The 16,244-nt window shown below is 35.6% G+C and overlaps 1 protein-coding gene across 1 annotated transcript in view; it reads left to right on the top strand.

Annotated features, from left to right (window-relative positions):
- Positions 1-6,806: 6,806 nt before the first annotated feature.
- The window catches only part of PDE4D (phosphodiesterase 4D), a 368,255-nt gene continuing 358,817 nt past the window's right edge, over positions 6,807-16,244 (top strand). The window contains exon 1 of the mRNA XM_032205385.1: positions 6,807-7,075. Coding sequence (XP_032061276.1) covers positions 6,807-7,075 — 269 coding nt within the window. The remainder of the gene's footprint in view (positions 7,076-16,244) is intronic.

The following is a 16,244-nucleotide window of genomic DNA, read 5'->3' as shown; positions in this document are numbered from 1 at the left end:
GGAGATGTTTTATTACACAATTGTTTAGAAATTACAGTTATTGCTACTCTGTTTATTCTTATTTGTCATATGAGGTGATTCACTTTTATGTCAGTACATACATGTGGGCAATGATGCATCTTCCTATCTTTTGCTGGGAAGCTAAGTTTCTTGACACATCAGGTTTTTTAAAGAAAAAAATAATATATATATATATATATATATATATATATATGTAAAGAAATGTTGCTTTTCTCTTTTTGTTTGATCTCCTAGCATGTGTCACCCTTGCTGAGGCCTTTTTTTTCCTGCAATTGGTATGGTAAAGCCATTTCATTTTCAAATAGCTTTCTTTGTGTGGTCAAACATGATTGTGTTACTCGTCCTTTCTAATGAAAGGTCTTGAATATAGGCCAGTTTTTCTTAATCCTTTGAGTTAAGCAACATCAGATCTTGTTAGAAGGAAATCTTCAGGCTATCCTATGCAGTGTTGATATAACGATTACGTTTATAACGAAATACTAAGTACACTGTTCTTGAAATGCGTGTTTCCCCCAGTTTTGTTTTGTTTTCTTGTATGCATGTATGGGAATGAGTGTTTTTAAGCTGGAGTACTTAGTTCATTTACCGCAGTGTTTACAGGACAGCACTGGATGGACTCCAACAATCCTCGGTTTATAGAGTTTTATTCCAGAAACAAACTGCATTCAGAAAATATCATTAGTTCTTCATAGTGACATGAGCTGTAAAAAGAACTGTAGAATCTTGCAAAGATTTCAGAAGGAATATGAATTCACCCTTCAGAAACACTTTGGACTGGTCAGTGCTGCAGTGTCATGGGGCACCGTCCCCTTGTATTCCCATGCAGGGCTGCTGCACTCTCTGGTCTTTTTTTTTCACAGGAGACCAAGCAGTAGGACCTGAGAGAACATCATTAGGCTGTGTCAGGGGAGGTTCAGGCCGGATGTTAGGATAAAGTTCTTTACCGAGAAGGTTGTCAGGCACTGAAACAAGCTCCCCAGGGCAGTAGTCACAGCACTGAGCCTGCTGGAGTGTTCAAGAAGCATTTGGAGCGTGCTCTCAGACACCGTCTGATTTATGGGTGGTCCTGTGCAGAGCCAGGAGTTGGACTCGATGATCCTTGTGAGTCCCTTCCAACTCGGGGTATTTTGTGATTCTGTGACTCTAAGTGAAGCATTTGTGCCCAAGTCTCCTTGACCGTGCTATAAACAGCATTCAACCTCGCTTCTTGTGATTCTGTAATTCACAGCTTTTTTGGAAGTTCCACTGTCGGTCTGTATTCCATTTTGAAAATTATTTTGCAAGTATATATCTAAGTGTTTTCTCTGATACTTAATAATTACTTAATAAAATATTGCTGAATTCTTCATGCATGGATTTAAAAATCTTCCACTTTTCTCTCAGACTGGAGTCTGGCTATGTTTTAAAAAGCAGCTATTTTGTGTTTTCTTTTATTATCATATGCTCAGTGTTCCCTTATCTGTGTTGTTTTGCTGTGCACAGAAGACACAACAAAAAATCAGTTGCTTGGGAATCAGCAACTGAACAGCACTTTGTTATTGTAGAATCACCACATTTCCAAATACTCCAAAAATAATAAGAAGAAAGAAGACTGACTAAATACAGTACCACTTCATTAAACTGCAATATAAATCTGAGCTGAAACTTGAAAGAAGGTTTTTGTTTGTTTGTTTGTTTGTTTGTTTTTAGGAACTTCTTAAGAATAGAAGTGCTCTAAAATTTTAAGTGACTTCAAGTGTTTTATTGGTAGTGAACATACCATACCTGACTTCAGGCATACTGTGAGCTGTTCTTCCTTTATTCTCTTCTCTTTCTGAAAGCATATTTATATATGTATGTCTGCTGGGCTATTAGGAAAGTTGACCTGAATCGGTCATTTTATGCCATTTTATGTGCCATTGCTCTATTAGGATGTTACTGAAAATAAGAGATGGGATCTTAGAATACTTTACTTATATGACATAGCACCTCTTCTTCACAACCACACCTGACTTTGTATTCTTCTCTTTCCCACTTCTGCACTGTTCTCAAGTGTGGAACTAGAGTTCTTCATCATGCTGTGACCCTACACCCGGCCCTGCTTTAAGCAGGAATATTAGCAGAATTTATTAGATTGTTCTCATGCATATGTTGTAGCTCTTTCTGGTTTTCATGATCAACAAAGTGTTGAACACTTCAGTATTTATGTATGATTACCATGAGAAGGATATTTTTTAACAAAATATATATAGTTTTTGAAATATTTTTAACAAAATAGAAGAAAACTACAAGAACTGAATGATGAACTTTCATTAAAAAAAAAAATAAAAAAAAATAAGTGGTAACTGGAAGAGAATAGAAGCAATTGGTACTTCTAGGTTTTTGTAATACTGAGCTTCGGTTATGAGATTCTAGTTCTCTGCTTTTGACCTGAGCCTGAAACTGGTTTATTTGAATGCATAGCAGGGAAGACTAAATCTGATCTCAGCATAACTTGTAACAGTACAACTATGACTAAGGAAAGGTTGGAAAATCAGGTTTAATTGTGGGTACATTAAATTAGAATATTTAATCAAAGTGAATCAGATATACTGTATAAACATACTGTAAGCAATATCAACATTCACTTTTGGAAATATAGTATATATGAGCTCTCAAGTGTTCTTATTTTGAAAGAATCAGCAAATATCTCTTGTGCCTGAATTTCACAGTCCACTTTCAATGATCTCATTAGTAGGACTGGTGAAGAGCCTAGTAAACTAATTCATTTCTTTTTAAAAATAAATAAAAGACTTCTTAAAAATAATCTGGATTTAAAAATCCTACAGTCATTTTGGCATTGTACACTATACTTTTCTTTCTCAGCATATGAGAAAGGAAAAAAAAAAAAAACTTTTGTTTTTACCTGAAGAGTTATTTATTTTCCCCCAGAGAAGTGGAAAAAAAGTAGATGCTAATGCTTTCTAAATTTAGTAACTGTGGTGATTGTTATAGGGGGATCAGATATGTCTATTGAAACATAATCACAGAATCACCTAGGTTGGAAGAGACCTCCAAGATCACCTAGTCCAACCTCTGACCTAACACTAACAAGTCTTCCACTAAACCATATCCCTAAGCTCTACATCTAAACATCTTTTAAAGACCTCCAGGGGTGGTGACTCAACCACTTCCCTGGGCAGCCTGTTCCAGTGTCTAACAACCCTTTCGGTAAAGAAGTGGTTCCTAATATCCAACCTAAACCTCCCCTGATGCAACTTTAGTCCATTCCCCCGCTTCCTGTCACCAGGCACGTGGAAGAACAGACCAACAGACCTTGCTAAAGCCTCCTTTAATATACCTATAGAGAGCAATAAGGTCACCCCCGAGCCTCCTCTTTTCCTGACTGAACAATCCCAATTCCCTCAGCTGCTCCTCATAAGACTTTTCTCAGATAGGTCTTTTTGTTAATGAACCATAATCTCTACAGAAAAAAAAAAAAAAAAGTACTTTATCATCTTTTTTTTTTTTTTTTTTTTTAATGTACAGTTAAGATTACTGGAAATGAGGAAATGATTTTTTTTCCTTATAAAATATTTTGTCCTCTTTCTGCCTTGTTCTTTTGCCCACTTCTGACTGTAAAATAAGCATTTCATCTAAATCACACCATATTTTATCCATATTTTATGTTGTTAGATACTAAGCCCCGGCTTTTTATTACAATGAAGGCTGCTTACACTTTTTATCTACAATAAAATCAGCCCAAAGGATAGAGTGTTGTCATAGGACATCTAAGTTCTAGGTGGTGACAAATACTGGCTCAACAGATTGTTAAATAATTTTTGTAGCAAGACTTTATATTAATTAGAAGTATTGGTCTGTGGTTCTGATTTAATGAAAAGCATTAGTCTGTCATTCTGATTGTGAATATCTCCTTTAGTACCCCTAGATATTTTTCTGAAGAGAAAGAGGTGAGTGTATATCAGATTATGGTGTCTGGGGAAATGGAACATTGAAATTCAGATTAATCCATTAATGGATTTTCATTCAAGTAAGGAAAAACGTTTTAAGTAGCTGCTCATGGAAATGATGTTACTTTATAATGGCTGAGTTCAGTTGTCCTGTTAAAGGGTCTTATCCTGCTGTTCTGTACACATTGCACATTACCTTTTTAAATATGTGGCAACTCCTCTTGGTGCCTATACTGCAAGGTGTCAAGTTAATGGTTCTTAATGCTAGTATTGCTGAAGAAAATGGAACTGATCTGTGGACTAATACTTCCTTCTTCTATCACTTTCTCTGTAATGTAGTGCAACTTAAACCAGGAACTGAAATCAGTGTTAGTGGTCTTGTTGATGTGGTTAATTCACTGATGTCCAAAAAAAATGATGTTTTTAGTTTTATAAAGCCATTGCTGCTCTCTGAAGACCATACTTCAGAATAGACATACGATGGCAGTATTTCATAGTATAAAAGAACAGAAGTCTCTATACAAACTGTATTGTTGGGGAAATTAAAAATAAAATAATTAAAAAATGGAATTTATGTGGAATAGTAGACTACAAGAAGTGATATTTTTTGTTCATCATAGATCTAAAATAATTGCTTTCATAAAGTACGCTTTTATTATTTTTCCTTTTTGAGGAATGGTGCTGTCTATGCTATTCCAAAGAAAAAGGAGTGGCAGCAGTTATTGTATTAGTTATATCTTAGTTATGATTTCATCCAATTATTTTTCTGTCTGTGGATTAGCACTTCATTTCCAGTTTAAATTTTGTTCTCAGTAAGACACAACATAAATTTGTTTTTGTACTGTCAATTGTATCTCTGTTTTAGTCTATATTTGGGCAATGTTGGTTTTCAGGCCCTGATTAAATCTTATAACTCTAAAAAAAAAAAATCAGAAAGATAGACAAAAGTGGGATGCATGGTACTTCTGCATTCTGTGGCACTGTCCAAGATTGAGTTAAATTTGTAAATACACCGTTATCACGTTTCACATATGACGCAGTACAGTTAAACTTGTCTACATAATGTGGCTGACACCTGATAGCAATGTCATTCTTAACGTAAGTTGACCTTTTAGTTGCTGTTCAACTGAACAGCATGATGATGTTCTCTTTATAATTCTCAGGAATCATGGCTTCTATGCTAAGTACAAAGGTGATTCCTCTCCTTTGCGGCACAGGGCTGCTTTCGCAGGATTTCTGATTTCACCTTAACGTAGATAACAGTATGGCCTTTCACGTGTGGCCATATAATTGTACGCAAAGAACCTTCACCCCATTGAAAACCTGGATACTGTGTGTGCTTCTATAGTGAAATTCTTATTCACAGAGTAAAGCAGGATTGTAAGATAAAATAAAACAGAAAAGTATATTGCACTAACAAAAATTATATGTAACCAGTCCTCTGACATTAGAAAAGAAATCTTTCATAAAATAATGATGATTTGTTGCTGCAGAATGAACAGGAAGTATGGTTATAACTGAAATGTTATTGTCATCACTGTAAATGTGAATGCAGCAAGCTTAAGTAAATATTAGCCTTCCACCGGTTATTACAGGTCTTTGTCTGCTATCAGTCATGAACAAAACTGAGCATGTTAATAAAAATTTCTAGAATAGCTGGAGTCAGTTATTTTAATTACAAATGAATAAAAAAAAAAACCCTCATAGGATTGACTGGAAAAGGTGTTGTTGGATCAGAAAACTCACTGTTATCTTGTTTGCAAAATTGCATTAAAAATATTTCAAAAATGAAATTTAATAGCAGTATGCAATGATTAAATAAATGCAATTACTTTTGTTTCTCTGTATATCTGAGGTTCCCTTTTCATATCATTACTTTGTTTCCTTGCCAGCTGTGAATAGAAAAAAGGCACTTTGTAGTTCAAGTAGTGGTCATGATGTGGTGGTACACTGAATTAAGAACATCTCATTAAATAGATGCTAGTAGCTGTTATAGTCTGATTTTGGTCTGTGTACAGCTCTTAACCTCATGTTTGTTTTGTATTTCTGGAAAATGCAAGGTGACAGGTATTAGCCGTTCCTAAATGTATTTGAAAAGTGTTTGTCATTGGCCTGGTTTTTATGGGGGAGGGGGAGGGAGAGGGGAAAAGGGTAGGAAGAGAAGGCAGAACTGCAATCCTTTTGCATTATTTAATTGTTGCATTTGCTAGTTAGTTTGAGGTAAAAGTTTGTAATCTTCATTTGTAAATGGGGACCACAAAGATAAATACTATAGAATCTGTAAGAAAACAAAAAACAAACAACAAAAAAAAACAAACAAACAAAAAAACACACATACACAAAACAGAAGATATTCAGCATTCCCCCCTCCTTTCAGCCTCCCTGAAGGTTCAGCAGTAAGCAAATGGAAAGAATAACCAAACAAAATTGAGCACACATCTGATGCTTAAGCCCTCCTCCAGCACTTTTTATGTACATAACCAGAAGTCACTCAAGCAGCTGCAGCACATTAGTTCCAATAGTTTAGCAGGCAGCTTTATAGCTCCAACAAAGGCTGTGCTAAAGCAGTTTCTTCCTCCTATGCTCACCCGCTATGATAGCTAATAAGTGATCTTTGGCAAGAGGACAGTGAGAGGAGTGGTAATGTTTAATAGGTTTCTGTGAAGGAGTTAGCTTGCTTCTTTTCTTTGCAGATCATTATCTGTAGAGAGACGCTGAGGGCAGGCGTCACCATGTTGAAAGCAGAATAGGCTGAGCTGGAGCTCTGCACGATTCTTGGGAGCAAACGTAGAAAGGAAAGCTGTCAAACCGATATTAGGTTGTAGTAGAGCTTGCTAACAAGCTTATCTGGGAAACATGGCTCAGCAGACAAGTCCGGACACCTTGACTGTTCCTGAAGTGGATAATTCTCACTGCCAAAATCCGTGGTTAAATGAAGATCTTGTGAAGACCCTGAGGGAAAACCTGTTGAAATATGAGAAGTCCAGGACATCTAGGAAATCTTCATCTGCTTCTCCCCGCTTGTCTCCAGTTATTTCTCCTCGAAACTCTCCCAGGCTTTTGCGCAGGATGCTTCTGAACAGCAACATACCAAAGCAGCGGCGTTTCACTGTGGCACATACCTGGTAAGCATTGAGCAGGTTGTCATGAGACATCAGGTTAACTTGTCTCCATAAAGCATTTCTCTCCTTGGTGTCAGGGATTTTTTTTGCTTGCTCAATCTCAGCATGATTCTGCCTGGTTGAGAGACAGTTAAATAGTTCTAATTTGTAAACCAAGTAAACTTGAGTTGATCTGAAGTTTAATACAGTGAGTTAGATTCCAAATGACAAGTAGGAAAACATATATTTGCTTCCAAATCTACTTTACTTCTCCAATTTTATTTATTTATTTTTTTGCTTCCCCTTCCCCCAGAAACAAAAATTGGAGTCTTAAGAAGGAACAGTACTTCTCTGATTCTGTGCTGTTCAGGCTAGAGTTGTTGTTCTTCTTCATATTGTTCTAATTTAATGTGCCACTTAACGTTGTCAATAAATAAAATTTATTAATGAGCCCCTGCCCTTAAACACAAAACCAGGATAGCAGGAGTTTATCTCTTAACAGAATTCAAATTAAGAAGCACTTGATAAAGCTGAGTGGAAATAGACATTTTTATGAAATAGTACTTTATTAAACCGGCTGCTAGAATGAACAAAGGAAAGACAGGAAGGGAATCCCTTGTGAAATGATTCAGTAGCACAATTTTTTTTTAAAACGGCCAGTCATTTCTTAGCCACGTGTTTGAGATCAAATCTAAAAAAGAGATTGATTTTTTTGCATCCATCTTCTGTAAAACAGCAGTATAATTTCATTACTTTTTTTTTTTTCAAATGATACATACCAGATTGTTGAAACTCCATAATACATTCCTATTTGCTTTACTAGTCCTGATATCTTGATGTCTTCTATGTTTTTGTCCTTATGAGGTTTTCTACCCATTATTTTTCAAATAAAATGTAAAGTAAAGAAAGGAGGGGTGTGAAATATATTTATAGAAAGTAAATCATTCATTATAAGCAGTAAATGGATATATGCTATTCAAGCTTATTTTCATTTGCCTGAAATTAAATCTGCACCATAGGAATGTGATAGGAATATATCTTTTATGAGCATTGCATTTTATATACACATGTACCTAAATCTTTACAATGTACATATTTGCAGCTAAAAATGTATTTGTGTACAGTGTGTTAAAATATCACAGTAAGTACATTTAAGGGGAAAATGATGTAATGTTGGGGTTAATCAATGATTCAATGATAAATATATGAAGCATAATAAACAATAAAGGTTTCTGGAGAAGGATGGTTACGGTAAGGGAATACTAAAGTGCATGGATGTGTAGCTAAGACAAAATGAATCAAAGGCAAGCAAGTTTAGTTTATGGTACATTAAAATGTAATAGCAAAAAAAGTTACTATAACTGCTATTTTTCAGAGTGCTATTTACAGACCTGGTTTAGAGTAACAAGATCTCCTCTGATAGTGTTACCCTTGAAAGGGAGGTGGGAGAAATGTGTGCCTTTTTACTTAAAGAATTTGTGTTTTGAAACCAGTATGCATGATCACTGTGTGTGTAACACAGTGTGTAACTGTGTGTGTAACAGAGAAAACTGGATGAAGTTAGGAGACTTCATTTTCCCTTAACAGTTATGCGTAATCTGCAAAAATATTAAGGTTTTCTAACTGTTGGTCTTCATAAAAGTCTATAAATGGGAACATGCAGGATGAAAAGCAAATTTGGGCAGAACTGTTTTATGTTGTAAGCTGAAAGTAAGTCTGTCAAAAGATTACTGAGGAAATTTATCGTGTGATTGTGTTATGGACATTTCAAGAAGACAAGGGAAATATATTAGAAAGGAACAGTGATGAAGGGAACAAGCAGATTCAGGCAATGTGAAAGGGCAAATCTGGCATAGTATTAAAAAGTATAATTTTATTTAAATGCATTTTGTCTAGTGCACTGTTCACACAAACATTAAAAAATTTAATATTGATCTTATTGAAGCCACCAATAAAAGGAACACCATTTATATCATATTCCTGACCTTCTTGAGCTTGCAAAATTACCACTTAGTTCAGAATGCTATTTTTTTTATGGTGTATATATATGTGTATATGTACACACACAGTTCCAAACATAAGAATTAAATTTGTAACACAAAAGACATTGTCGTGTTTTGCAATGATGTGAATGAAATACAGCCAGAACAGGTCTAGTGCATGAGAACAACTCATTTAGCTGATACATAACTCCCTGAATGCAAAATGACATACAGATACAGGGAGTGGGAGGTAGGCTGATGAGTTCTTCTAACAACCCAGTTCTTCGTTTCTTTCATGAGGCCTGCAGCTCTCCTCCTGCAGTGGCTTGGGATGTAAAACTTCTGACACCAAAATGCATTTACTGTATTATGTGACTATTATCCTGTTAACATGAATAAAAGAGTTAATAATCTTAATCATGTGACAGGAATATTCAGTTTGCATAAATTCAGACTGCACAAATGACTTGGTTATGAACTGTCAAAATGCCTTCATTTGTTGTTAATGTGATGAGGTATTCAACCATAAGATGCAATGTTCATGAACAGGTCCATTTAATACTGTGGGGTGATGGTGTATGCATAAAAGAGGTTGTAACTACTTGTGATTTAAAAGGTTGATGTATGTAAGCCTTTATTATCTCTGTAAGAAGCTCTATGGTTTACCTTTCCAGAAAAGTTGAACTGTTGGTTCTCAAAACCGTATCTTGAGACACTTGCTAGGAGTTCTTAAGAAATGGGTGAGGCCATTTATGTAAGTTTTCTCTCTGAAGGAGTTGTTTTTTTTCAGAAAGGTGTGACTTCATAGTTTTTCATTATTTTTATTAATAACTTAATAAAAGGCCTCAGTGTACTGCATTCAGAAAGGTGGTTATATAATTTGATTTCACTTGTAAGAGTGTAATGGGAAATTTGCTAATGTTTCTTTCAACACAGAATTCATCTGAGTTGAAAGTCTGGTAGCCTCAGACATTTTGAGTTCTCCTCTCCTTCCCACTCTTCTTTGTTGTCACCTACCTGTAACTCTGAATGCATTTAATAGTTGTCAGAAAAACTTCCCAATTACTAATTCTAGGTGTTTAGAGGGGAAAAATGCTGCACTTAGAGCAAGTTGAAACAGGAGACTAAATAGTAGAGTTACATGGGATCTTCATGTTTGATGCAGAAATTTTGGAATAATTTACCATTTCAGAGAGTGTTACAGCTAATCTTGCTGGAATTATAACTATGAAATTAAAACCAGTTAACTCATTTTGAAATTCTAGAATCACAGAATGGTTCGGGTTGTAAGAGACCTTAAAGATCACCCAGTTCCAAACCCCTGCCATTGGCAGGGACACCACCCACCAGACCAGGTTGCCCAAAGCCCTATCCAGCCTACCTTGAACACCTCCAAGGATGGGGCATCCATGACTTCTCTGGGCAGCCTGTGCCTCACCACCCTCTGAGTGAAGAATTTTCTCCTAATATCTAATCTAAATCTCCCCTGTCTTAGTTTAAACCCACTGCCCCTTGTTCTGTCATTATCTGATGGAGCTCTCCATCTTTTTTTATAACTCACCTTCAAATACTGAAAAGCTGCAGTGAGGTCACTCCGGAGTCTTCTTTTCTGTAGGCGGAGCATTCCCAGCTCTCAGCCTGTCTTCATAGGAGAGGTGCTCCAGCCCTCTGATCATCTTTGTGGCCCTCCTCAGGACCTGCTTTAACAGCCCTACATCCTTGTTGTGCTGGGGGCCTCAGACCTGGATGCAGCACCCCAGGTGGGCCCTCACAAGGGCAGAACAGAGGGAACAATCACCACCCTCCTCCTGCTGGCCACTCCTCTGTTGATGCAGCCCAGGATGCAGTTGGCCTGGACCACTGTCAGTCTACAGACAGTGGCAGTCCATAGGAAACAACTGGAAAGAATCAAGTGTTTCAAAGCTTTGTGACCAGGAATTCAAATACACTCAAAATCAATTCAAGTTCCTCAGAAATCTGCATTATATTGAATTAGTGTAAAAGCAGTCATACTGATTTGAGGTATGCTTAGCGTAGTGATGGAGCAGCACATATTACAACAAGATATAAACAAGATAAGTTAACTCTTCTGGTGCGTGCTTGACAAGTTTGATTTCTGAATTCTCTTGGTTGGCTATTTCCATGCCTTTTCTAGCCACCTGCTGCCTGGTGCAGTTTGGCATGGGTGGTCATTAGGGTGGGATCATGCAGACTGGGATCTGTGGGAGGGAGACTTGACTCTTCCCCAGCTGTGTGAACAATCAGTGTGTGTGACACGTCCAAAGGTCTGTGGAAGGATGTTTAGATACTTTAAACCATACGGATTTAGCAACTCGTGGGAAGTCAGCTTTCCTTTATTTTCCATGAAAAATTCCTTTCTGTAGGGAAGGAAGGAGAAGCAAGAAGTATAAATATTTGGAGCAGGCTAGTAACGTCAGTGCAACATAGCAACTAAATTAAATCTATTTAATTGAAAGTATGAAGTCATCACTTGCATGCGCTTAATTTTTTTTTTTTATTTTTGGAATTTTATTATCTGTTGCCTTAATCTTTCTGTGTGAACACAAAATGTTCAAATGGTAGTATTTTTTTATCTGATGTCTATATAGTTTTGGACAGAATATTTGCTCCCCTTGGGATTTATTTTTGTGTGTGTATTCAAATAGAGTAAATAGTGATAAATAACATTCTTTTTATTACATAAAGTGGGTTTGGTTATCGTGGTTTCTTTGTTATTCTTCCCCTTTGATATCTCTGTCTCTTCTCTAGCTCTTCTGAGGCTCACTTTTTGATGTTTGGGGTTTCTATATTTTGTTAGATTTTTTTTTTTCATGTGCACACCCAAACCTAAACATTTAATATGCTTATTGACTGTAAAAATGCAATTATGTACCCCTTTATAGGTAGTACTTTCATCTGAATTCAGCCAACCTTTGTCCCCACCCATAGTAAATATTTTTACATTGACTTTGGCGCTGACGTATGACAACAATAGATGCCTTAGAAATAGTTTAGATAGATATGGGTAGGGTGTGCCATTTTAAGTTTCAGGAATGTGTAGCAGGCATAAGGGTATTGATCAACTCAGGTCTCTTGTTTATTTTTATTTCACAACATCTTTTCATTCAGTTTTAGCGGTAAGTACAAAGTACAAAAAAAAATCAAAAGTGTTAGTTACAAACATTTTGCTGTTCTGAAGTCTGCCTAACCTGATGTGGTTCTCTGGCTGGATGCAATGCATTTATGCTGAAACTGTACTAAACTGTAGTTTCATTTTGGAATAACTTCAGTATAGTCTTTTTCTTACTACATCTTCTTCTAATTTTCAAAGCGCATTTTCTTCAAAAACTTTTAATGTATGTCTATGTTTTTCTTTCCTTCACTACTCAGTGCTTCTTAGGCAAATGAATTGTGTATGAAAAGTATTGGAAAAGGAAGACCAATCAAAGTAGGATAGGATGATAACTGCTAAGAACATTAGGGAAGGATAATGTAATGTATACATGCGTGGGGAATGATGTGTATAAAATACTCAGCAGTGTATACTCTATATTAACAGCTGAAACATTCTAGGGAATTTTGCAGAGTAGTTCAAACTTCAGTGGATTTTTTTTTCAGTGGATTTTTTTGAAGACTATTTCAGACTAGCTAGACTGCAGCATATTTTTCCTAATTTTATGAGAACTTTTTTTTTTTTTTTTCTGATTTTGATTCTTTGATTTTTCTCACTTAAGTTTTATTCATGCTTTCTAGATCAACTGACCAAATAAAGTTTTAATCAAGGCAACAACTGACATACTAGTGAACTCTCTTCCACTGTTTTCCACACTTTTTAGATTGATCTACTGCTTTTCTGGATGATATGCAGTGAAGATCCCATAGTAGTGTAAATAAAGGATGCATGAATTATTTCCAGAAAATAATGTATTGATGGTATTGTCACAGAGACATTGCAAATATGTATGATAATATATCATACATATATCCTCATGTACAACAACAAGCTTGCAAATACAGTTTGTGTATTTGATGGAGTCTGGGAACACATATCCTTGGATTGATGGGGCAGAGGTGAAGAATGAGGTAGGGGAATATGATGCTGTCCAGTAGATACAGAATGGTTTGCAGTAAGATGAGGATGCTGCACAGTGGTTTTAACTACTGAGAGGAATTTATTTTTTCTGTCAAACAGGAATGATACTGTTTCCACAGCTCAAAGCTGAGGAGAGACAGATAAAGATAAGAATACAATCCATTTCCCCATAAAGGAAGAAGCAAAGGCATCATCCCAAATGGGAGTCATGTTAGAGTAGAACTCTGGATGGTATTGTAAAAGAAACCCAAAAAACACTTCAGAAATCCAATAAATTGTCTAGGTAGATTAGCTAGTAAAAGATTTTTCTTCTATAGAGCACCCATTGCATCTCTGTTTCTAAAATAAAACCCATCTCAACTGTTTGAGCCTTTCTGAATGATGTACCTGGTAGATCTTGAATTTCTTGGAAAATTTTAAAAGCTGAAGTGCTATGCCATGGCATAGTCTGATCTGTTTTTTAATGTCATGTTCTGTATTGGACAGAATTTAATATAAATTATAAATAATTTATCATAAATAGAACTGAGTTCCTGGTTCCTGCAGTTCTACTTCCATTTCTCTCTCTCTCTCTCTCTCTCTCTTTTTTTTTTTTTTTTTTTTAACCTCAAATGCAAAGAACTACTCTGTAAGAGTGTTTTTGCATCCACAAATTTTCATGATATCTTATATTATATTGAAAGCTACTAGGTGTGACTGCAAAGGTTTTAACTCTGGTACCCTTCCAACATGACAAATTCTCCAACTTCTGTATTGTTTTTATGAATTTTACAAAAAGATACTGTACCTTTTATAGAACCATTTTATTAGCTTACAGTATAACATCTTAGAAAACTATGCTCAAGCAGTCTCCCATGTTGCTTCTTGTTGGATCACTCTGCATTTTGCAAACTTGCTGTCTTCACTTCCATTTTGCATGTGTATTTTACTGTTTTCTTTGTGTTTGGTAAAACAGGTTATTTATTCTTTCCACAGTTCTTGCAATCCTGTCTGTTCTGCAGTTTGAAGCATCTTCAGTGCTTTTATTCAAGCTGAAATTGGTAGCCTTTTCCTCAGTTTTGAATCTGAACATCACTGTACCTTGGCTTTATATTAAAGATTGAACAGATATTCTGTAGTTACTTGTATGCAACCTCCTCATTTCAAATGTGTCATAAAAGTTTAAGAAATTTGTTTTCCTTTTTAATTTCTTGTTACAATTCGTATTACTAGTATATGACTTTCTTCTAGGAATACATATTCTTAAAACTTCTTTAACACAATCTAACAACTACCCATCTATTCCTTTCACACATTCTTGAAGAGCTTCAGCTTCTTCAGGATTTGTAGGTTTTGCTCTATTTTTAACTCTAATGAAATTTCTTCTTTTTCTCATGAATGAACTTTTTGGTTGTTTATTTTATACTTCTTTCATCTGGTACCAAGTACCTTTATTATTATTATTATTTTCATTGATGTTTGAGGAGGACACTGAGCTTAACGTTTTTAAGAGTTCATTTCAACATAGGGAATGAATACAACTGAGAAAGCAGAGTGGGAGAGGTGTTTCAGCATCTCAGTCTGGCAAGGTACTAGTCCCATGAGGTGCAACTGTTGACTGGAAAAAGGAAGTTTTCTTCTGTCAATGGGCAAAGTACTGACAGACTTCTGGTTTATGCAGATGTACAGTGAATTGTTTGTTAGCAGAAGGCTTCTTTCTGTCCTGATCTGGGGAAAACGGCCAATCCTAGAACTGCCTGTAGCTGGAGCAAGTTGCTGGTACTTGGACTGCTTTGCAGTGGTGTGGTCTCTCATTGGTGGTGGGATGCACTGCCAGACGTGTCCTTTCACTCATGCTCAACTAATGTTTTGTTCTTGGTGACAAAATAATATTGGTAATATTGACATCTTCCCTTGCTGCGAAATTTTAGGTAATAATCTTGTAAATCTCTACTATTTTATACGATGTATATCAGTATGTTTAATAAATGTATAGTGGGTTTTGAGTTTCCATTTTCTATACCATTAAAGTTCAGCAAGCCATCTTTTTTTCTTTCTCCTTCATCAGAGATGGCACGACACTACACGTACTGTGCTTCTCTGTTTGTTGTTTGCTCCCCTCCCAGAAAACATTCCACATCTACCCATTAATTTCAATGTCATACCTTTGCAAAGTCTTTTCATTCAGTTCTTTAACAAAAATATGTACATATCTTGTCTGTGTTATTCAGTGTATCAAATTTATCAGTACTCAGTAAATATTCTTCTTATTTCAGATAGAGCTAATCAGTTACAATTTCACTGTGACAGGTGCTCCACAAGTATGTTCCTGACTAAGAACATGATGTTGATTTATTGCAGACTGCACATTTATGGAATATAGATTATTTAAGTAAGCTTTGGAATGCTTTAAATTGTCTTAGTATTTAACAATGTATGATGTACAATTATGTATATTTGCTTTATGGGCCAGACTAGCTGGCATATCCAAGAACTTTGATAGTATTCTTTAAGACACAAATTTATCTCTCTTATCTTCTTTATTAAATAAGTTAAAGGAAAAGTAGATATTTCTGATGTCCATTTTAATATAATAATTATCCAGTTATATTCAAATAAATAAGTCATCTAGCTTTGTGCACATGTAGATTTTCTTCTGGGGATGGGATTGTTCACAAAATCAAAACAGCTAGCTGTTTTATTCCAGTCTTTCCAGAATCTTGCTCTGCAGCTGCAAGAACCTTTATTGTCTGCTGTATTTTCATAGGTACAGTCACAGACATTTAATTCTAGAAAGGTGTTAATTTACAACCATAGCATGTAGCACATTGCATAATCAAAAGGAAGAATAAAATGACTTGTGCAAATGCATGCAGTCATAGGAAATAGATTAGATCACATAATTAAATGTGGAAATCCAGCAAGATCACAGAAAATATTAATTAAAAAGCCTAAGAACTGACTTCACAATGAGCTCTTTTCCCAAATAAAAAAAGAATTTACTACAGAAGAAATATTTGAAACTTTTTAGTGTTAGTTCAAAACAGTATCACTCATTTCAGAGGACTGCAAAGTATGTAAAAGAGGGCAAAGTTAGATGCTCCAGCCACAAAACAATTATTTGAGTGCAATTATGTAC

The sequence above is a fragment of the Aythya fuligula genome, chromosome Z (assembly GCF_009819795.1).
Source record: "Aythya fuligula isolate bAytFul2 chromosome Z, bAytFul2.pri, whole genome shotgun sequence".
NCBI lineage: Eukaryota > Metazoa > Chordata > Aves > Anseriformes > Anatidae > Aythya > Aythya fuligula.
Note: the sequence above shows the minus strand (reverse complement) of the source record. Positions and strands in the feature narration are given on the sequence as shown.